This window comes from Saimiri boliviensis, chromosome 7 (assembly GCF_048565385.1).
Source record: "Saimiri boliviensis isolate mSaiBol1 chromosome 7, mSaiBol1.pri, whole genome shotgun sequence".
In the NCBI taxonomy this organism is placed as follows: Eukaryota; Metazoa; Chordata; class Mammalia; order Primates; family Cebidae; genus Saimiri; species Saimiri boliviensis.
This window is the reverse complement of record NC_133455.1, coordinates 88,041,198-88,064,186: the sequence shown is the minus strand read 5'-3', so window position 1 is coordinate 88,064,186 and position 22,989 is coordinate 88,041,198. Positions and strand designations below refer to the sequence as shown.

Below are 22,989 nucleotides of genomic sequence, written 5' to 3'. Positions count from 1 at the left end.
CAGGTTACATAGTCTCCATAATGACTCCAGTATGAGTTTTTTTTCCCACTTACAGGAATCTTTTGTAGCAGAAGTAAAAAGACTTCAATCATCTTTTGATTGGGGATGAGTGGAGTCACATTTATGGATAGATAAGAAATGACCTATTTGTTTTCCCAAAATTCCACTGGACGTAAATTTCTGATCATAGATCACCAAGTGCCTCTTCAATCTATAACCACACCTTGAATATTCATCAAGTCACCCAGGCATTTGTCAAAGAGAAGCCACCTAAGTGGATTTATCCATATATCCACGTTCTGTTAGGGAAACAGCAATCCCCAAATTCCAAGTTAATGGGATAGTGGCCCTTATAAAATGAGGCGATGACCACATGAGAAGAGGCAACCAGAATAAAGGGAAACAGAGATGTGAAGCCCGGAAAGTTGTAAAGACGGTGTGGGTGCCTTACTCAGCTTGGCTTCAGCCTACATCCTGGGAACCAGTGTCAATCAGCCTCAGCCCATGGTCTGGTGGGACTCCTGAACAGGGAAAACTGGTATAACCCTGCAGAACATACCAGTCCTGAATCACTGCAGAACCCAAAGGAAAAATGACCCTGAGGAGGCCACTCTCCTCCAAGTTCATTTTTATAAACCTCCAGAGAGATTCAGAAAGTAATGGATTAATCAAATACCACTGTGATTGCTAAATAGTAACTTGGCTGAGAAAAGAGAAAGGTGAGATGGCCAAACTGATATTTGCTTCAAGGTTCAAACTAGTCTGGGAAATGTAGCGAGTCAAAAATGATACTTCTGCAAGTCTAGAGATGAAATAAAGCCACTTTTCCTCTGCAGAGTGATTCTACCAGTGACTGCTTCCCAAGCAGCTTATAAGTAGAGCCAACTCTGAATCATGCATTTGTTGGCACTATCTTAAGTGCTTTATATGTATTAATTTATTTCATCCTCAGGGCAGCCCGAAAGATAGAAATTATTATCATTCTGATTTCATTAGAAAAGAAATGGAAACCTAGACAAGTTAAATACTTGTCCGAAGTTATTCAGCACACAAGTTAGCCACATGTGGTGGTGCACACCTGCAATTCCAGCTACTTAGGAGGCTGAGGCATGAAAATCTCTTGAATGTGGGTTGGGGAATTTGCAGTGAGCCAAAATCACACCACTGCATTCCAACCTGGGCAACAGAGCAAGGCTCTGTCTCAAAACAAAACAAAACAAAACAAAAACAAAAACAAAAACAAAAACAAAAAAAACCAGAGTTATTCGGCACACAGTGGCGGAGCTGGGGCTCAACACCAAGTGTGGTGTGTACGCATCTTCACTTCACCACCTGCCTTGCTGTCTTTTGCCTTCCCTGAAAGCTTGGAAGAGTGCCCTGTGACCAACCACAGAGAGCATCGTGAGGACAAGCAGAACGTGGTGTCTGTGTGAGACAGTGACACATTGCCCAAACTCTGGCCCTGCTACGATGAGAGTTGTTCCTGGCCTGGCTTCTCAGAGACCCTCCTCACTAGTGTCAGGACATCCTCTACTAGCTGCTCTGTCTACATAGATTCTCCGTTGAAAGAAAATCTAAGATTACAGATATCATCAGGGCTATGTACTGAGAGCAACCTTCAGATGAATCCTAGATGATAAAAAAAAAAAAAAGAAGACCAGGAAGAACAGAGACCTGGCTGTATATAATGCCCTCTGTGCAACACCCAGGGAGCTTCCAGGGCAACTGGGAACATCTCCCACAGGAGCTTAGTTTATAGAATTTCTGGGTTGCACGGTTTGTATGTTCATGCCTTAAACATTAAAACAAGTTTTTTCTCCATCTAATTTGCCTCTTTGGTTCTGGGCTTCTTGAAGTTGCAATAAAGAAAGGATGGGAAACAGATTCGCAAATGATATTCAAAAACATTGAATGAAAGAGCTTCATTCTTTTTGTGTTTTAATTCCCCTAGCATTAAAGGGCAGCCATTTTTTCCCCCAGATATGTGGATAGTCATTGAGGTGCCTGAAATACCTATTTTTAAAATCACCCGATTTAGAAAACTCCAATTGTGACAATTTCACAGGAATTCTTAGTACAAAAATTAAAGTTTTAAATTACTATGCAAAAGTTTATGTATTCAAATCATCTTAATTAGGAAATACCTGCATCAATGCATATATATATCAGGTCTCTTTAATGTCTGTCCCTGATATAAAATTGTTTTGAGGGATGTTTTGTGAGTTACAGTTCCTGTGGTCAGTTATAGCAGTAAGGATGCAATATGAGATTAGGAGTCAAAAATGTCATTTCTAGTCTCTCTGGATTCGGTCACATTCAATCTCTGGTCTTGAGAATGTCATCTGACTTTTAGCCCTATTTCCTCACATCCCAAAAGGAGTAACAATTCCCACTTCAAAGTGTTGTTTCATGGGTCAAATGAAATAATGCATGTGAAAGAGTTTAATAAGCTACAAGGCACTGTAATATAACATAATATTAAAGTTACAAACCAAATGTGGTGGCAGCGTGATTCAATGAGGAAAATGCAGATAAGAAAGAATCAGCCTGGCTGAATGCTTTACCCACTCACGACCCTGGGTGAGTCTGGCCTGGGTTCCTTCATTTGAGAAATGAGAATGATAAAAACGATCCAGTCAGGATGATGTGGGGATTAGAAATAATACATGTAAGGCCTCTAGCAGGCACACAGGTGTTCAGTAAGTAGAACCTGTTTTACATTAGAGAATTCATTTAATCAAGTCAAGTATGCTACGTGTTTCAACACTCACAACAGCTGAGTACTATTCTACTTAGAACAGGACATCCATCAGTGGAGTCCCAAATATACTTCCGTCATGGTCATCGCCCTGGGTTTATCCCGCTTTAGACTCCAGTGGATTAAGGCTGTGTTTGCTGTATTCGCATTTCCTGTCATAGCCCATAATTTCATGAAACTTACTAATGGAGCCTCAGTCTAAAACATAAAATGAATGCTACTCAATGTGGCAACTCCAAATACAGGATTTCTCCTCTCCTGCTTTTACTAGATGTACTTAATTCACTTTTTGCCACTTATTTAAGGACAGGGGTGGGATCTGGGTAATAGGATAAGGAAAGAGCCCGAATGAACCTGCTGTTAGTATTGAGGCTGTTCAGTCTGACCCAAATCAGCAGTTTTTGAGATGAACTCCCCAGCTCCAGAGCGTCAGTCAGGCCCGGTGGAGGCGCTGGGAACAGCGAGCAGGAGAGGGGCAGGAACCCCTACCGCGTGCAGCCCTGCCCCGCCCGGGAAAACCCAGTGCCCCACGCATCAGTCACCAAGCAGAGCGCGAGTTAGAGGAGTGAACCTGGGGAAGGGCACATGCAGCTGGGTTAGTCTCAACTCTACCATGCGACTTCGCATTCCTGTTTGACAAACGCGCTTAGGCAAAACAGACTCGATGCTTACAATGATCCCAGCCCAAAATGGAGTGTCCCTGACTAGCAGGGAGGAGCTGATGCTCGCCATGAGGAAGCCCACCACGGTCACGGCGATGCCCAGGGCCAGCTGCAGCAGGGCGAGCAGCAGCGGGAACCGGCAGCCGCAGCAGGTCCGAGGCTCCTCCTCCCCGCACTCCTTGGGGGCCCCCGTGCCCCTCTTCGGCCCCACGTCGTCGGGCCCAGCGGCGTCCACGGCGGGCGGCCCCCCCTGCCTCTGCTGGCCGCGGGGCTGCTTGTTCTTGCCCATGGCGCTGCGTGGCTGGGTGGTTGGTGCGTGTGCGGGGCCCTGGGCCCTGGAGCGCGGCGCAAGGCGGGCTCGGCCTGCCCTGGTATTCGAATTATGGAGGCTGAACAAATATGGAAAACATTTGGAGCCGACTCATCGAGCCTCCAAAGGCCACGGGGAGCCGGCAGCAGAGGGGGATTCGAGGGGGGTCGCCAACTGCCAACGCGCCCAGACGCAGCGCCTGCCGGGCCCGGGCAGGGTTTGCCGGTGGCCCGCGGGAGCCGGCGCGGGTCGCTTGGCCGCCTAAGCCTGTGCACTCTAGACAGGGTGCGAGTCAGCGCGTGTGCGAGTGCGGGCAGTCTGTTTTCCTCACTCGAAACTCCAGGACTGTTTTGGTTTTGGCTTTTAATTTCCGTGAGGTGCAATGCAAGGTGATGAATGTTGAAATCGTGGGAGCTTAATTAATACACAGTCTAATCCAAAATAGGCATTGCTGGGCTCTAAGCTGTGAAGCCGTTTCCACAAGTTAAGTCGTTGTTATTTTCCAGCAGAGGCACAGGCACTGTGCTTCCTGCGTTCTGTAATCCAGCTGACAAATAAAGGCACTTTTCCCATTGAGGTGTTTTTGAAATAACTCTTTATAGAGATACTGTGCTAATTGTGAACTCTCTTTCACATGTTATTGTTATTATTATTATTATTATTATTATTTTCCAGACACGGCCTCACTGTGTTGCCCAGACTGGAGTGCGGTGCCACCAACCTACCTCAGTGCAGCCTCGGACTCCTAGACTCAATAGCTCCTCTCTACTTCATCTCCCAAGTGGCCGGGACTACAGGCAAGCACCACCATGCCTGGCTAATTTTTTATTTTTTCATAGAAATGGGGTCTCACTATGTTGTCCAAGCTGGTCCTGAACTCCTGGCTTCAAGGGATCCTCCTGCCTGAGCTTCCCAAAGTGCTGGGATTATAGGCGTGAACCACCGTGCACCTAGCCTCTCACATGTATTTGTTTTTAAAAGCTCAGTTGGCTGGGTGCATTTGCTCAGGCCTGTAATCCCAGCACTTTGGGAGGCCAAAGCAGGTGGATCACAAGGTCAGGAGTGCAAGACCAGCCTGGTTAATACGGTGAAATCTCTACTAAAAATACGAAAATTATCCAGGCGTGGTGGCGGGCGCCTATAGTCCTAGCTACTCAGGGATGCTGAGGCAGGCGAATTGCTTGAATCTGGGAGGCAGAGGTTGCAGTGAGCCGAGATCACACAACTGCACTCCAGCCTGGGCGACAGAGCGAGACTCTGTCTCAAAAAACAAAACAAAACAAAAAACTGTTAATAGATTATATGGAGTCCCTAGAGTCTTCACTCATCTCCACAACAATGATTAGGAGGATCGAATTGTCCATCTTAGAGATGGACATTTTACTCAGTCAATATTTAAGAGTTATTTTTAAAGCACCTACGATGTGCTAGGATATAAAGATTTTCAAGATAGACTTGGTCCTGGCCCAAAGTCACAGAAGAAATCAATAAAACTGATTATTTTTATTCCCACATACCTCTACTCAGTAGCACTTAGAGCAAATTTCAATGAAACCACTAAAAAATGATCCTGTCGCTTTGGGGGTATTTAGATCTCCTTTGGTGTGGTCATTGTAACATTCAGAAAGCTATATTCAGAAATAAGTGGCGTTACCCAGATGTTAGGATAGATAAGGGCTTCTCCTAGGTTGTTGGCTATCAGCAAATTTAAACAAAGTCCAACTCCTTGCTGTTTGCTTTAGAATCACAAACTAATCATCATCAGCTCTTTTTGTAAACTGCAAAGTTCCCATAAAAGTAACTTCGAAGACATAAAGTATGTACTTCCTTACTTATTTTATGAACTTCAGTGTTTTCCTTATGCCTTCCTTTTGGACCAGTGAGAAAAATAATGGTTTTGGAACAAATGCATTCGCTTAGAAAACAGAGTCTAAACCATACATCCCAGTTCCATGCAGAGGCAGTAGAAACAGCACTCACTCTTAGCAGAGAAACAGAGTGGCTAAGGCAAGGTTATGGTCAGCTTTGGGGCCATCACACCACTAGGGGTTTCTATTATGAACAAACAAATAAAAACTGGTGTTATACCAGGATTTCCTCCTGACTAGGGCCTGACTGAGAACAACCCAAATGACAAAACAAGAAAATGCTTGATTTTCCTATGTAAATACAATAAACATTTATAGAAAGTCAACTGACTACCTAGAATCAAAATATGTGTTGTTATTAAAAATATAGCTAGTTATTACTGAGTATTCTGTAACAAGCACATGCCGAATGCTTTGCATATTTTACTGTCACCCCTCACCACAATGTTATAATTATAGCTTCCACTTTTAAATATAAAAAAATGAAATTGAATATCAGAATTATTAATTGGATTAAAGTCACTAACTACTTATGAAGGGAGTAAGTGGAACCAGATGTGAACCCCAAAGCCAATGGTTTACATTATTAACTGTTTTATTAATTACTTCCTGTATGTACGTTGCCTACAGGCAAACAAGTGGGTAGACTGTTTAAATTATGATTTTAAACAATTTAATTGTCGTGGGTAGCATAGTATCTATAATAGGGTTAATTACAAACATAGACCTAAGAATGAGTCCCTTACAAAAATATCTTGATTTACCACCATAATATACATTTAATGGTCAATAGAGACCATTATTCCTATTAGTACTAGTTTATAACTAGATACAAGCTCTATTCGCTGATCATACTGCCAAACCGTCATTTAATTAGAAGGGAAATATTTTTAGCCTTTTCCTCAAAACCTTAAATTCTATGTAAGTTAAAATAGTCAAACTAGATAATAGGGTATTGCTGTAGGTTTGTCTTCTGAGTTTCAGAACTAGTGGCTTACAGTTGTAAAACAGTTGTACATATATTCTTTTAAAAAAGGCTTACTTTTAATTGCCTCACTGAGAAAAGTTACAAATGAAAGCAATGCAAATGAACAATATCACAGATATACTGAAATTCGGCAGGGCATGGTGGCTCAAGCCTGTAATACCAGCACTTTGGGAGGCTGAGGCGGGTGGATCACGAGGTCAAGAGATCGAGACCATCCTGGTCAACATGGTGAAACCCCGTCTCTACTAAAAATATAAAAAATTAGCCGGGCATGGTGGCACGTGCCTGTAATCCCAGCTACTCAGGAGGCTGAGGCAGGAGAATTGCCTGAACCCAGGAGGTGGAGGTTGCAGTGAGCCGAGATCGCGCCATTGCACTCCAGCCTGGGTAACAAGAGCGAAACTCCGTCTCAAAAAAAAAAAAAAAAAAAAAAAAAAAGATACACTGAAATTCTTCTAGTCCGATTATAACTTGCAGACTACAATTTTCAGCCTTTGGTGGTCTAGGGAAACTCGCACCTGCTCAGTTTCTCAACAGCATGTTTGACTCTGTGTTTGGGGAGGTCTGGTCTTCGGTAATATTATGAGATGATACTGATGAGAATGGGAAATGGCATTTTCACTTAATTGATATCGGAAAGTAGAAACGAAGAAAAGTTACTGGCAAATAGTGACAGAGAGTAATCAAGGCTAAAATGAGATCAGACTGTCATTAACGATACAACAAAAAAACCCTCTTCCTTTTACATGTCCTTTCCACTGAGAAAAATCACCACGTCTAGCTCATCACAGAGTTTAACAGAAATGAACCAGGGTTTTCAGTATTCATAAATTATGATGTCACTATTTTATAGGTTAAGCAATAACCTCTTCAGATATTTATATTACCGGGAAAAAAGGCACAGTAGAAACAAAATGTTTTCGGATACTCTTGGCTGATTCCATAATTCTAAGCTGACAAAGATTGTAAATTAGAAATTGCAGGAGAGTAGTTAATATATGGTTTGAGATTATTTTGATCCTCTTGAGGGAGAAAACAAAATCAAGCCAGTACCTCTATCTTTGCAGTCTATCTCAAACTTAACATTATTTTGAAGTATTTATGCTTCAGAAATTCAGAACAGGGAAGATGATAACTCCCTAAAACTAGTGTCATTAACAAAATGTCCTTAGGAAACCCAACTAGAAATAATCTCTAAACCAACATATTCTTAAACACATAATCTTACATCTCTAAGAACAAAAAAGGACTTCAGAGAAAAATTATTACATTTCCAAGGTCTATATCAAGTCTTTTCATATGTAACTAAATATATCTAAAATGTTCAATTAAATCTGATTTAAAGAAGTATCAAATACTCTGCAGAAAACAATTGGGAACTCATTTGTGATATGTAGGATGGCTGGCCCCCTATCCCTTGCTTGCCCCCATACCTAAAATGACTCTAGGGATATTGTTGACCTCTGAGTGTGTGTTTGTGTGTGAGTGTGTGTGTAGAACAAATTAAAGCAACTCCTATTTTTAAAATTTTCTTTATTTCTATTTTATTAATTCTAAATGTGTCTTTGGGCTCATTTTTTCCTCAACAGAATTGACCCACTTATAATTTTTCTTTGGCAGTTTGTATTTTCAAGTTAAATAACATATGGACATTGCAATTTTATGGTCAACAGAGGGCTTATGACTTTCTCATTCTCTCTCTCTCTCTCTCTCTCTCTCTCTCTCTCTCTCTCTCTCTCCCTCCCTTTCCCTAGAGATGGGATCTCACAATGTGGCCCAGGCTGGACTCAAACCTATGCTCAAACAATCCTCCCAGCTCAGCTTCCTGAGTAGCTAGGACTATAGGCACATGCCACTATACCTGGCTTAACTTTCTCATTCTCTGGAGAGCTATAGAAATGATAAATGTCAATCATTTTATCATGCATTTCACCTATTTTTAAGATGCTATTTATAAGACCAAATTTTTCTACATGTAATTTTGATTTTTCCACTGCATATGATACTGTAGAAATAACTAAATTTATTTTAATTGAGAAATACAGAAGAAAAATGAATGAACAAATGCAGTATATCCATACAGAGGAATACCACTTGTTAATAAGAAAAAGGGTGAACTATTGATACAGGTAATGACTTGGATAAATCTCATTAACGGTGTGCTGAGTGAAAGAAACCAGACACAAAATAATACATACAGCATAATTCCATTTATGTAAAAATTTCAGAAGGCAAAATGAATCTATGGTAATTTAAAAAGTAATTGTGGAGTTGGGATGAGAGAATTGTCTAGAAAGGAGCAGGAAATTACTTTCTGGGTGATGGAAATAAGTCTTTTTTTAATATATACTTTAAGTTCTGGGGTATATGTGCAGATCTTGTAGGACTGTTACATAGGGATACACATGCCATGGGAGTTTGCTACCTCCATCCCCTGTCACCTACATTAAGTAGGAAATCAGCCCTCTATATCTTAGGTGGTGGTCATATGGGTGTTAGCTGTCAAAGTCATTAAACAACACTTAATATCTATGCATGTTATTGTATATAATGACATCTCAACTTTTAAAAGTGTAATAAAAACAGAAATACAGGGAGTCACTGAGTGTCCCTCAGTAATTAACAATAGAACAAGTAAGAATTTTTTTGTAAATTTAAGTTACCTCACCAGTCTCTCCTAATGTCTCTACTGCCATTCTAAGTCCTCTGTATTAATTACCTATTGCTACAATAACAAATCACCCTAACAGTTAGTGGTTTGAAAGAATAATTATTATTTAATGGTTTCTGTGTGTCAAATATTCAAACAGCACACAGAAGGGATGGTTTGTTTCTTCCTGTTATCTTGACTCTCAGCTGAAAGACTTAAAGACTGGAGGCCTGGGATCAGGACGATCCCACCTCAGCTGAAGCAGGAGGATCTGCATCCCAGGCAGCTAATGCATCTTGCAAGCATGTCCTTTCCAAGTGACCTATCCACAGGGCTGCTTGAGTATCCTCACAACATGGTGGCTAGCTTTAGAATAAGTGATTCCGAGATTGAGAAAGCAAGCTAAATGTAGTTCTTTGCATGATGCAGCCCCAGAAGTCACTTAGCAACACTGGAGGTCATTCAGTTCTTTCAAATCAAGTCACAAAGTCCAGCCCACATGCAAGAGGAGATGAATTAAGATCCATCTATTGAAAGGAAGCATACCAAAGAATCAAAGGTTATCAAAGATACATTTTTAAATCACCATATCCTCCCTCTCAAGTTTCTTCATGGATTGTTCTGCCTTTGCTCATCTCCTAAATGTTAGTAAACCTCATGATTCCTTTCTCAGCTTCTTTCTTCTTGTACTACATATTCCATGGCTTTGCTGAAGACTCCCAAATCCATCTATATTAGGAGCCCAGAATTCTCTCCTTAGTTCTAGGTCTACAAATGCAAACACCTATTCACATCTCCATATAAAAGTCCCAAAAGTGCCTCAAATTCACTCTGTCCTTGAACTCCGCAGAGATATAAGGTGTCCACAGACTTTAATGACAGGTAGTCATTGGTTACCTTTGCCAGAACAATCTCATATAGCAGTTTCAAGATTCTGATGAGTTTAAGAATGAATAGGAGGTGAACAGGGAGACTACATGTAAAGGAATCTATTGAGATACTTAGCTGTGAAGGGAAGGATAGAGAAAAAGCTGCAGCTAAAGGGATAATATAAAGTCAAGGAAAGGTTTGCCTTTTTTTTTTTTTTTTAATGGAAGACACTTGAGTATGCTTGTGTACTGAGGTAGAAAGTGATAAAGATGCCTGAGGGAGGGGACATTTGATCAGACAAGTTCCTTGACATGGGAGAATTAGTCTTAGAAGGAAGTCCTTCATAGGCTGAGGTGGGTGGGGGAAATGTAAGACTAGAATGCAGTTGAGTTTGCAGGGTGGGAGAAAGACAGCTGTGAGTTCCTAGGCACGTACATATGAATGTAGGATCAATACTTTTCTTGTCAATAATGCAATTTTGGGATACAGAGACATTCTACTTTCATATCCTATCCCACAGCACCTGTGACTGCTATGTCTTGAAAGCACAGATGAGTTTTAACAAAACAACATTTTCTGAAAAATTCCTCTGCAATAGGCAAAAACATATTTTCTGTAAATTATAATCGCAATGACAACTTGCAATTTACAGAAAGGTTTATGTATTTTTATAGGCTACAAAGTACTCTTTTATCTGTTTAAATCTGACCAAAACCCTCTGAAGTTGGAATTTCTTCAGAGTGGTTAAGTAACCTTTCCCAGGTTACATTAAAAACAAAAACAAACAAACAAAACCTAGATCTTCTTCTTCCTCTAAATTCAGTGTCCTTTCCACTTACATTTTAACTTAGCTGAAATGACTTAGCTTTTTTTATTCTACAAAAAAATTGCATGAGTACATTGCACATACAGGCAAGCAGACAGGCTAAGAGAATACAGTGCTGTGTGCACAGACACCCCTGCCACATACCAGGGTAGTAAGAACAGAGGCTGTCTAGAGTCCTGATGATAAGTCCCATGAGTGCAGAAACGATGCTTCCTTAATCACCATTGGTCCCACAGAGCCTAGCATGGAGCAAAGGTCATAGTATGGCTTTAATAAATATTTGTATATCCTAAATAGTCATGGTGTTATCTAGATTTGGATATTTCAGACACAAACAACATTTCTTTAAAATTCTTGAACTGCATATTTTCTCTGTCAATTTTTATTTTTGTTTGGAGAGTTGTCTTTAGGAATAACTCAACTGGGACACAGGGATGAATTATAATTAGGTTTTCTAAATAATAACAGTAAACACCCTGTGTTATAAGCAAATTATAAAACTTTCATTTTGACCAGTAATCCTCTTCCTTAGTTAGAATAGCTGAGTCATTGTCTGACTCTAAGCCAGATTGACATCTTTGATCATTTGGATAATGTGTATGTTTCCACGGACTTATCCCCCTGTATTTGGTTTGATATCTAGTCATCACCACTTTTCAAGACATCTTCGTCTTATGACAAAGCCTTGTGGGCCATGCTCTTTTTCCCCTACACTTCTATGAATTATTTCATTTTTATGTGGTTATGAGTACAGATGCTGGGCCCAGACTGCCTGAGTCCCAATCTCAGCTCTAATTCTTACCAGCTGTGTGATTGTGGGCACGTTCCCTAACCTCTCTAAGCCTCAGCTTCCTCTCTGCAAAATGTGAATATTGCAAGTACTTACCTCAGAAGGTTGCTATGAGCTTTAAGTACAATAGTTGATGCAAACACAAAGAGCATTTCCTGGTGCGGGTAAATAATCAGTCATTGTTAGCCAGTATCCTAGCCCTGCCCTTTTTCCTATTCACTTTTCCCTTCCTATGCATTATCTTTCTGAATAATTTCTCTTCAGCAATCTTGTCCTCATTCTTTCTCTTCCTATACCCTGCACAAAAACTATCATCCTCCCTGTTCTTCTCTTATACTCACTGCCTGTTATCACTGAAGTTTCAACTGCCGAATTAGTGCTTTGCTTCACAATATCATTTTGTTTTTCTTCACCTCCACTTTCCAAACTCACACCTAATTCTGTAATTGAGACTTTTCCAGAATGGCCCGTAGAGGAATGTGAGGCAGCGCTCTTTCTTCTATACCTGCATTGTTTCAGCCCATTCTCCTTAACCTCCCTCTGACCCCACCTGCTGGTGCAGGGAAGTGACTATACTCAAATACTATGCTGCCCACCTCAGCCAACCATAAAAGGTCTGCCGTTTTATTTCTGATCTTTTACCATATGCCTTGTGATGGTTACATCAAAATAAGTAGAAAAGTCACACTGGATTTCCCCAGCTGATTTCAAATTATCTCATAGAAGTTACTGAATTGCTGGTGTATCAAAAACAAAGTTGTGATAATCTAACATTAAGCTACATTTAGTCAGATCTTGGCAAGAAAATGTTCACACTTCCCAAATGTTTTGCTCCCTAAAGTCTCACACATGGTGCATTGGACATCATTTGTGGGGGGGGGGGGCGCTAAAAATCTCTATATTGGGGAAAGATCCCTCCCCCATGCCAACATGGTCTTTGGGGCTGCTGCCTACTTCATGACCATAGCAGCAGGCTCTGAGGCCTGGCCTGGCCAAACATGGCATCTCTGCCCCGTACCTGGGGTTAAGGGTTGGGCACAGGGAGGACTAAGCCAGAACAGAATGAATCAGAACTCTTCCACTAGGCATGAGACAAGGATGCTAGGGTGAAGTGTGCAGGCCTTTCTTCCTTTTGGAAGGGGAGCTACCAGCGGTGGGCTTCCTTTCCCACTACTTGAGGACAGTCTTTCTATGACAGGAGAGAGTAAGGCCAATGTGCAAAGAGAAACAGAGGCTAAAAGAACCAAAAAGACGGAGTGGGTAAAGGGGAAAGAGAAAGAGAGAGAGAGGCTTGATGACACTACTTGAGCCTCTGAAGACAATTACAGCTAAAGCAAGCTCATCCTGAACATCCCGAGGCAGGAGACTATCTTGTTTACCACCGTCTCATCACAACTGACACACACTTGGAGGCTCAATCCATACTTGTATTATGGTTAATACATAATCAAGCCAGTAAGTATTCCTTTTCTTTAAGTGAGTTATTTTTGTATCTTAAAACTGAAGGTTCCCTGACTCAGGCAGTGACCCAGGTGAATCTCACTCAGCACAGCCCGTGGACGCCCTCATCTTTGCAATAACAGACCTGCAGGAGCAAAAGAAATTATGTTGAAGTGACAAGTGAGCAGTGAGTTCATTTCCAAAAAGACAAGAATACTGAATAACAGAATGTTTTTGTCAACTTTTGTGGGAAGATATGAAGCCGTTCTTGGGCAGGACAGACATTTTATAAGGTGTCTACAATGCTTTTGCAATTTGGTATATGAGGAAATGCCAGGTGCTATTTAATAATCAGCACCACTTTCAGCTGAGATGTATTTGTATCAGTTAAGTGTCATGCTCAACTATTTAATTATACCTGCAACTTTTGTTGTTCCTCTATTAGCCTAAATCATAAAATTAAGTGGTATGTTAATAGATACTTTTATGCACTAGTTTTTAGCCAGAGATGCAGGTCAGAAGCACCTGTAAAGCATTTAAAATATTTTTTAAAAATTCCTGATGTAGTTCTGTTTGGGGTATGGTCTGGACTCTGTATGTTTGGGATGTACAAGCCCTCTAAAAACCTGCCAGGACACATCCCAAGGTAAGCTCAACACTTGCTGTCCCTTAAGGCAAAAGAAAGCATTCATTTTCTAAAGACTAATTTTTGCCTTTTCATTTTATTTCTTCTCAGTAGTAGGCTGCTTACAAAGCATTCTTTTTTTCAGTTCATTGAGAAACATTCATGGAGTGCCTGATATTGCCAAGCAACCTGGGAGGCACTGGTGATAAAAAGGCAGGTTCCTGCCCTCAAGGAGCTCACGTTCAACTGGAGGGAAACAGACCCATAATCAGGGAAGTGTCATAGAGCATGACACGTACTAAGACAGAATTGTGTGTAAGGCACAGACAGGCACACAGGGCAAAGTCACTCTACTACAGCGTGTCAATCTCAGGCACAGTCTGTGTTGGGAAATATGCCAGGAGCTGATCACTCACAGACTTGGCACAGCAGGTGGTCACTCATGGCTTGTGGTTATTTATCTCTGAGGTGACTCTGGTATGTGTCAGGGTGGACCTACTGGTTCAGTCAGGCCATTATCTCAGACTGACCTCAACTTTTCTCCCAACCTACAGTCCCTTCCCTCTCCCTAGTCCTTGGAAACAATGCTTCTGAGTGTCACTTCTTTTCTCCTCTGCCCAGAGGAGAAAAGATATAATCAGCCCAGTACAAGGTGCTGTGTGAATGGGGGAAAAGCTCACTGACTAAATACCCAACCCTTTTGTTGGCCCCTGAGAAGACAGTAGACCTCAGTACTGAAGAGCAAAGTCTGGCCAGAGTTGAAAAATCCCACGCCTGCCAATCATTTGCAATCTTCCTCAACAACTATTTTTTACTTAACATGTTTTTTTGGTCCATAAGCAAGTTGGTCCTCACGGGCAGGAACCTGTCTTTTCATCACCAGTGCCTACCAGCTTGCTTGGCAATATTAGGCATTCAATAAATGTGTGTTGAATGAACTAAAGAATGCTGTATAGGCAGCTCATACTGAAACACTGATGACATCATGTAAATTTTGGAAAGGAGTATTTTTTTCAGTATCATGCATTATTTTCAGTTTATGCATTAGCTTAAATTCTATTTCTAAAACCTAAGCAATCCATATTTTAAATTAAAAAAAACTTAATCTTCATGCACATTCTGTGTAGAGACAGCAGGAGAAGTATCATAAGAGAAGAAAAGGGAGGATCTTTGTAATGTTTATTGAAGCAAGGTGCTTGAGGTTTCTGGCACCTAGAAAAAAACTCACTGAGATGCAAAAATGGCTAGTCAGGGGAAGTGGGAAGAAGATATTTTCCTTTTATCCCTATTTTTGTTGTCCTCTAATGAGCACATCACACTATAATGTAAAAAAAAAAAAAAGCCCTTAGGTTTTTAAAAAAAGTCACTTCAGTTGATATACAGGTTGCATCATTTTATTTACCATTTTCTATAGTAGTCTTTCCTCTGTGGATGCTCATCTAGAAAAGAAATTAATTATGCCACTAAATGGTCTATATATTGACCATATAGACCACTAAAGTTCTTTGGACACATTTCTAATTTATGTTAACTTTCAAAATGTCAGCTGACTGTTACTCTCCTCCAACATCCAAAAAGAAGAGTCCACAGTCCTGGCTACATGTCAGTTGTATGTAAACAAAAAGTTTACTCTGCATAAGGGTCTATCCCAAGCATAGAGATCTATCCCACCTTCTCTGTGAAGATTTTCCTAACTGTTGAGGTCATTGACTGTGTCTTTCTTGAACTTCTATGGAGTTGCATGTGTCACACCAGTTAGTTATACAGTTTGGATTCTGTGATTATTTTACATGACAGATTTCATTCATTTATAAGGCATTACAGTTACTGTGTGCTAGGAATTGTGTTAGCACTAAGGAAAATGAGCAGGATGGATTGCAGAAAACAGACACTTAAAATATGTTGTGGTAAATAACTTTAATGTATAAATATACCCAGTGCTTTGCAAATCTGAAAAGGAATTCCCTACTCTTTGCCCATTCAGATTGTCATCTCCAGGCTTTAGAGTAGTAATTTCCCATTTTCCACCCCACACCTTGACCACCACCCCTCACAAGTGACCATGGGCTTATTGGATTCCAGCACACTCTCTAGCTCAGTGGTTGGAAGATGGGTGAGCCTGCTTGCTCCTTTTCTCCTCAAGTGTCCATGCAGAAACAAAGGTAGCAGGCTGAGTTGGGGGCTGCTCCCTTGGAAGGCTTAACCTCTCTGGTGCTCTTATTTACTGACAATTTCCTTTTTTCCAGTTTCTTCCTTTCAGGTTGCCATCTAAAGTACAGTACAACTTGGAGTGATCGCCAGGAACTGTGAAGAGGCTCACTATGAGTGTATAGCCTAGGCTTTGTAATCCAGCTCAGAATCACCCTCTGATTGGCAGTGGTGTCTGAGTAATTAATGCTAGCAACTTGCAGCATTCCCTACCTGTTTATATCCTCAGAGATTCATGAGGAAGGGTAGCTGTGGTTTGCAGAAGATCTGAATATTCTGAGTGCCCCTTTCATAATACTATCAACATCTAATTTTCTTTTATAGTCAGTCGCCCAAATAATAAACGCAGAATTAAGTACGTAATAAATGCTCAATTAAAGATGTTACAACTCAGTAGATGGAGAAATTCTCTCTGGATCAGATTTCCATGTATTAATTGAATTTAGTTTTGGTAAGATGTGCTAAGATAAGATTTTTTTAAAGAAAGTTTAGGACCAGGCACAGTGGCTCATGCTGGTAATCCCAACACTTTGGGAGGCTAAAGAAGGCCAACTGCTTGAGCCTAGGGGTTCAAGACCGGCCTGGGAAACATAGCAAAACTCCATTTTTACAAGAAAGTTTGATGAGAAAAGGTAGGTATAATATACTAATATAAAGGTTGAAATTTTTAAAAGTACAGGGGTTTATTATAAACCAGGTTCTTTTGTTTGTTTGTTTGTTTTAGACAGAGTCTTACTCTGTCACCCAGGCTGGAGAGTGCAGTGGTGTGATTTTGGCTCACTGCAACCTCTGCCTCCCGGATTCAAGCAATTCTCCTGCCTCAGCCTCCCGAGTAGCTGGGATTACAGGCGTGTGCCACCATGCCTGGCTAATTTTTTGTATTTTTAGTAAAGACAGAGTTTCACCACATTAGCCAGGATAGTCTCGATCACAAGATCTACCCACCTCAGCCTCCCAAAGTGCTGGGATTACAGACGTGAGCCATTGCCCCTTTCTTCAGGTTCTTATTCTTAATTGTGTATCCAAATCACCCATGATTCTCTTTTTAAATGCCTATGACTTAGACCTTCCTCAAGAAATTCTAATTCAGGAAGAGAGTTAGGATATAGTACCTGTATGTATTTTTTAAAGTATGTACTTTCAGGCTGAGCACAGTGGCTCACACCTGTAATTCAAATACTTTGGGAGGTTGAGGCGGGCAGATCACTTGAGGTCAAGAGTTCAAGACCAGCCTGGCCAACAGGACAAAATTGTGTCTCTCCTAAAAAAAAGAAAATACAAAAATTATCCAGGCATGGTGGCACATGCCTGTAATCTCAGCTACTAGGGAGGCTGAGGCTGGAGAATCACTTGAACCCGGGAGATAGAGGTTGCTGTGAGCACAGATCACTCCACTGCACTCCAGCCTGGGTGACAGAAGTCAGACTCCATCTCAAAAAAAAAAAAAAAAAAAAAAAAAAAAAAAAAAAAAAGTACATTTTTTTTTTTTTTTTTTTTTTTTTTTTTTTGAGACGGAGTTTCGCTCTTGTTACCCAGGCTGGAGTGCAATGGCGCGATCTCGGCTCACCGCAACCTCCGCCTCCTGGGTTCAAGCAACTCTTCTGCCTCAGCCTCCCGAGCTGGGACTACAGGCATGCGCCACCACGCCCAGCTAATTTTTGTATTTTTAGTAGAGACGGGGTTTCACCATGTTGACCAGGGTGGTCTCGATCTCTTGACTTCGTGATCCGCCCGCCTCGGCCTTCCAAAGTGCTGGGATTATAGGCGTGAGCCAACGCGCCCCGCCAAAAGTATGTGCGTTTAAAAGATTCCACATACTTAAAAGCCTCTACATATTTTTCAGTACTTTTCAAAGATGCCATAGATGATTTTGCTGCATGGCTAGGATTGCAAGCCACTGGAAGGAAGGAAAGGAAAGGGGAAGGAACAGGAAAATAAGAGGGGAGGGGAGGTAAGGGAAGGGGAGGTGGGGGGAAAGGAGATGGGGGATGGGAGGTAGGGGGAGGGGCGGGGGACAGGGATCCAGATATCAAACTAATGCAGCTGCAATGAGCCTGGTCCTTCACCTTTGTCAATGTAAAAAGTTGAATTTTTACTTACTAAAACTATAGTTGCTCAAAACATTGTCTTTGGAAAATTTCATCAGTGATGGTTTAAAATCTATCCAAAAAATAACATTTTTATTGCTTAATGCTAGTGTAAACGTAGTCTGTTATTTTAATTTTAATTTTTAAAACAGATTAATCACCAACCTAGGACAGGAATTTAGGGTCAGAGATAACCACTTCATCCCTCATCTTCTGTTATCCACTCCCCATAGTGAATGCTCAGTACACCTCTATTGAATGACTGACTGACTGAGTGAGTGAATAACTGCTCTGTGAGGCTCACATCAGTTGTTCAACTCACCCATGGTCTTACTACGAGTAGATGAAGTGCTAGACTCAAATCCAGGAGAGCCCATTCCCAGTACTGAATTCTTATCCTGATACGTGATTTGCTCACCTCCAAACAACTGTCCAAAGCTTAAAGCTCTGCTTCACGAATATTGTTCCAAAGCTTAGAGCTATCCTTCAAGAATATTATTGGCTCCCATATAGACTATTCAAAATAATGTGTCACACAGAGTTTAAAAGCAATCCTCAAAAATAATTAATAAAAATATGTGGAGAAACAGCAAGACTGCATGCGTGGAATATCTTCCAAAGCAACTATCAATGCTTTGAGCAGGACAATGTTTATTTCTACATATACATTCCCATTTCTTAAAAGGCAGTCTTTGACCCTCTGTTTCTAAGTCGCATAGTGCTAGCCTCCACTCACAGGTGTTCCAATGACAGGCATCGATATACCGGGTGTAGTTTACTGGTTTCAGTCAGGCGATAATCTCACAGGACAAGTTTGGCTAAGATTATTCTACAAAGCCAAAAAAAGAAAAAAGTGCCTCAACTTAGATCCATAATTGGTGTCTCTGTTTTCACAGTCATGTTTTTAGATAACATTGCCTACAGAATTGCCTTTTATAAACTGATCTGTAGCACCAAGAGAAATTGTGGTTTTAGAATGAGTTCTTACCACTCTCCCTTTTTAAGCTGCCACTGAGAAAACAACTATAACATTACATGTTCTTAAAAATAAGACAGTGGAAAACAGCTACCATTGTTGGCCAATCTCCCTTCAACAATCAGAAAGTTAACTGATTTTGTTCCTAAATAATAATTTTGTTTTATACTACTATTTTTGCTGTTCGAGGAGAAGAAAACGCAGAATTCTGATAAAGAGAGAAGTGGATCAAATGACAGTTTTTCCAACTATATTGAGTTACTCTATTCAGAACAGCTTCTTTACACACACACACACACACACACACAAAAGTACTAAACTTTAAAAGTAAGGAAAAGATTTCCACAGAGATCACGGCTTCTCTACTGATATGACCTCAGTGAGAAAAAAAAAATAGCTCTTTTTTAAATACATAGCACAAAAAAAGACTTGTTTGAGATTCCGCACAGTCTAAGGGCATTATCCTCCTTGCCTTCTATCTGCTCCTTGTTCTCCAGCACTGTCTTCTCTGGAGCACAGCTGAACTGCGGAGAACTGTAGTGGTCAGCCCAGTAAATCTCCTGGATGGACTGGCAATCAGTAGGAATTGTTGCCCCGTTGGAAATTTTTCATTTTTCCCTTCCAGAGCTATCACCTCTGAACACCTCTCCGCTTTTTTGCTTCCCTCTACATGCTCAATTTATGTAAACAACATTTGATAGATGCTTTAGCTTGGAGCTTCAACATTTTTGAGTCCCTAGCTATGTAGAAGACGCTGTATGATTCTACAGAAGTTGAAGAGAAATATCTGATTTCTTGTTCATTCTTCTCAAAAGGTCTCAGATACTGTTCAAGTTTTTATGTATCTTAAAATAATGTTTCTTGTACTGCAGCATATATCTGTTAGCTAAAAAACTGCTTAGTTATTTAACAGTGAACTTTAAAGCTAAATTTTAAGATTAGGGAAAAATATGCTATGTGATCAGAAAGCACAGGGGACAGTTAAGAGGGAGAAATCGAATTTCTTAAATGTAGCGGTAAGTTTATATTTTGTGGCATGAGATGTTGCATGTAATTTTGCACAATGGTGGGGCTTTTTGGAGTGGCGTGGGAGGTGTCACCTCTGACTACATTCTGCAAGCCCCCTAATGTCTCAAGGTGTCAGGACACTCTGTTCATTGTGACAAGAAAAAAAAAAAAATCTTGCTGCTATGAGCACGATCATGTGAAAGAATATTCAGCACCTCCAGCTCAGATTCGCAGCTAATGATCTAGATTTTGAATTTGCAAGGTCCAGTTGTGTAGCCTCCTTCTTTCATGTTGCTTTTCTCCTTAGCAGTTTCATTATTCATTCACACCTCCAGGAGAAGTGTAGAAAGAGGATAAAACATAAATTCATCAAGTTTCTTCAACTCCATCGTTAGTCCTGCTGGTTCTCTGGTTCCGAGATGGGTTGTAGAAGAGTAGGAAGTGTTCTGGAGAACAGTCCACTACCGTGCCATAAGCAAGCAACACGGAGCACATCATCCTCAAGCTGGGGCAAACCGTATCCTGTTCACACAAAAAGACAGCAAACTAAGTAAATATTTTACTATGGTGCTGGAAAAAAAAAAAAAAAAGAAAAAGAAAAAAAAAAGCCTAGCTAAATAAGAAGCCAATCGTCTGAGGGTTTCAATTACCAAGTGATGTCCATCATCAGAGACTGCAACACCGTGTGTGTATGTGTGGGGGTTGTAGAGAAGTGACTCAGTTCCGTCTGTTGCCTGAAACTAAGAGGCATGAAACTGTGTTTGTTTGATTTTAATGACTTTCAGATAGTCCACTAGCATAATTTTGTAGGGCCTCTTAGGAGGCACTTGTAACTAAGGTCATACAGTAAAATTGGGATTTCTGAGGCTGTACATGGTGCAGTAGTGGAAAACTGAAAACACACCCATGCAGAGCTTTGGTTTCCTGGTGGTGGTTTAAGGAATACAAGTCCCCTAAGCAAAATTGTGAAGGCAAAGAGGTAGCTCTTGATACAGACGCACCTTGCTCTTGGATTCTCCTCTGCCCTGATGGTACCGTGGCCCCTACTCCCCCTTCAGAGTGCCTGGCTCCTGTCCCTAGCAAATCAGGAGAGGGCAAATCCATCATTGTGAGTGAGATCCAGTCATCTAGCCTGCAGGTGACAAGCTCAGTCTCATTGCCCTAAGTATAAAAGCACTGGCCTCTCAGAATGGCCCCTCTACCCTCACCTTCTCCTTTCCAGCCACACTAGGATTCTTTTGTTTCTCAAGCACTGCTCTCCTTGCTGTCAGGCCTTTGAACACATGGTTCTCTGTGCCAGAGATGCTCTTCTCCCCTCTCCCTGTCCCAGGGTTCCTCCACTCAGCCTTTGTAGTTTCCTCCAGGAAGCCTACCTTGATTGACCTTCAGCCTAGGTCAGCTTTGCTCCTCTAGCCCTTTCTCAGGGCTTCAATTCTGCTTCTCCTTTGCAAGTCTTCCTGTCATTGTCCATCCTCGGAGGGATCTTATGTTCCCTCCTACGCTGTAAGCTGTGAGGCTTTGAGCTTTACAACAGACATGTTTATTGCTGTACTCCCAGCACAGAGCCTGGCCCATGGTAAGTGCCAAATGACAGCTTTATAAGTGAATGATTTAATGAATTAATCTAGTCTAGATATCTATAGTAATATCATATCTCAAGAGAATATGATATCTTTAAACTCCTCAGGAAGCTTTCAGGTTTTTATCCCAGACCAGCTGCTCTTGCTGGGAGAACAGATGAGGGGCCAGAGTTGATAAAGACCCATTTGGAAGATGCTGTGACCACAAGGGCATATCCCAGCTTCTTGTGTCTGTGCTGCTGAGGCACATGTCTGCACCTGAGCCAGACCTACTCTGTTTTCTTTTCTCTCTCTCCTATGTCCTTAACCCCTCTTATATCTCTGCCCCCCAAATTTCAACTGATGAATCCTGAATTCATTCTTAGTATGCTCAAATATCTGCTTTTGTTCCCCACCCCTCACTGCTTTAGCTGAATTTCACCCTATATCCAGGCAGGTATTATACAACCAGTCATCCACAGCCTTTCTTAATTTACCTTATTCTATGCTTCAGATTTCCATCCCTATAATGATTGCGAGCACTTATGTATCTCTTTTACCAAGCATGCAAGTGCTTGCACAGGCAGACACACACACACACACACACACACACACACACACACACACTTAGTCCTTATAATAACACTATGTATGAGATGGGCACCATTGTAATTTCCATTCAACATGTGAGGAAACCAAAGCACATAGAGAAGTTAAGTAACTTGCCAAAGGTTACCTGGTGGAGCCAAGTCTGAACAATATGGGCTGGTTTCAGAGTCACACTTTTCAGTTCTGCATTCTGTCCCTTCTCAGGGATGTGAATTATTGTTACCCTAGTCACATTGCTTTCTTGAAGAATTCTCACTCTAGTGCCTACTAAGTGAGCATCAGAGAATATGACCTTGTATTTTGTGGCCTCAATGATTGAGTAACTGGTCACCTAACCCAGGTGACCTGGCCCATAAGCCAGTCAGTGAGCTTAGACTTGGGGGTCTTGCTCAAATGACAATTTTGACCAATCATATTAGAATATATGGAATTGGAAATGAACAACTTGGTCTGTCATTAGTTGATGTTGGAGATGAGCAGTCACAAGACACATGAGAGATATACAACCGGAGGGCACCATCCAGGGTCCTGTGCACCATGAGTGCATTGAGAGCCAGCTGACACAGAAGAGCAGAGCACATTGTCAGATGCAGATGACAGTCAGATCCTGAGCACTTAGGATCTCCAGACTAGCTCCAGCTGGTGATTTCTCTAGTTCCCAGTTTCTGGGACTTCTGTTCCTTGCAATCAAAGATTCATGACTACAACCTATTGCCTCACAACTTCTGGTCCTCAAAGGCTTCCACAGCCCTTCA

General features: G+C 41.3%; 1 protein-coding gene across 2 annotated transcripts in view; it reads right to left on the bottom strand.

Moving 5' to 3' along the window:
- The window catches only part of SSPN (sarcospan), a 107,818-nt gene that overhangs the window by 34,531 nt on the left and 50,298 nt on the right, over positions 1 to 22,989 (bottom strand). Inside the window, exon 1 of one of the 2 annotated variants that reach the window (XM_010337326.3) lies at positions 3,431 to 3,845. The exons of the other annotated variant lie outside the window; for it this stretch is intronic. Coding sequence (XP_010335628.2) covers positions 3,431 to 3,709 — 279 coding nt within the window. The 5' untranslated portion in view covers positions 3,710 to 3,845. Of the gene's footprint in view, positions 1 to 3,430; positions 3,846 to 22,989 lie in introns of those variants that run through there. 2 annotated transcript variants of the gene reach the window in all.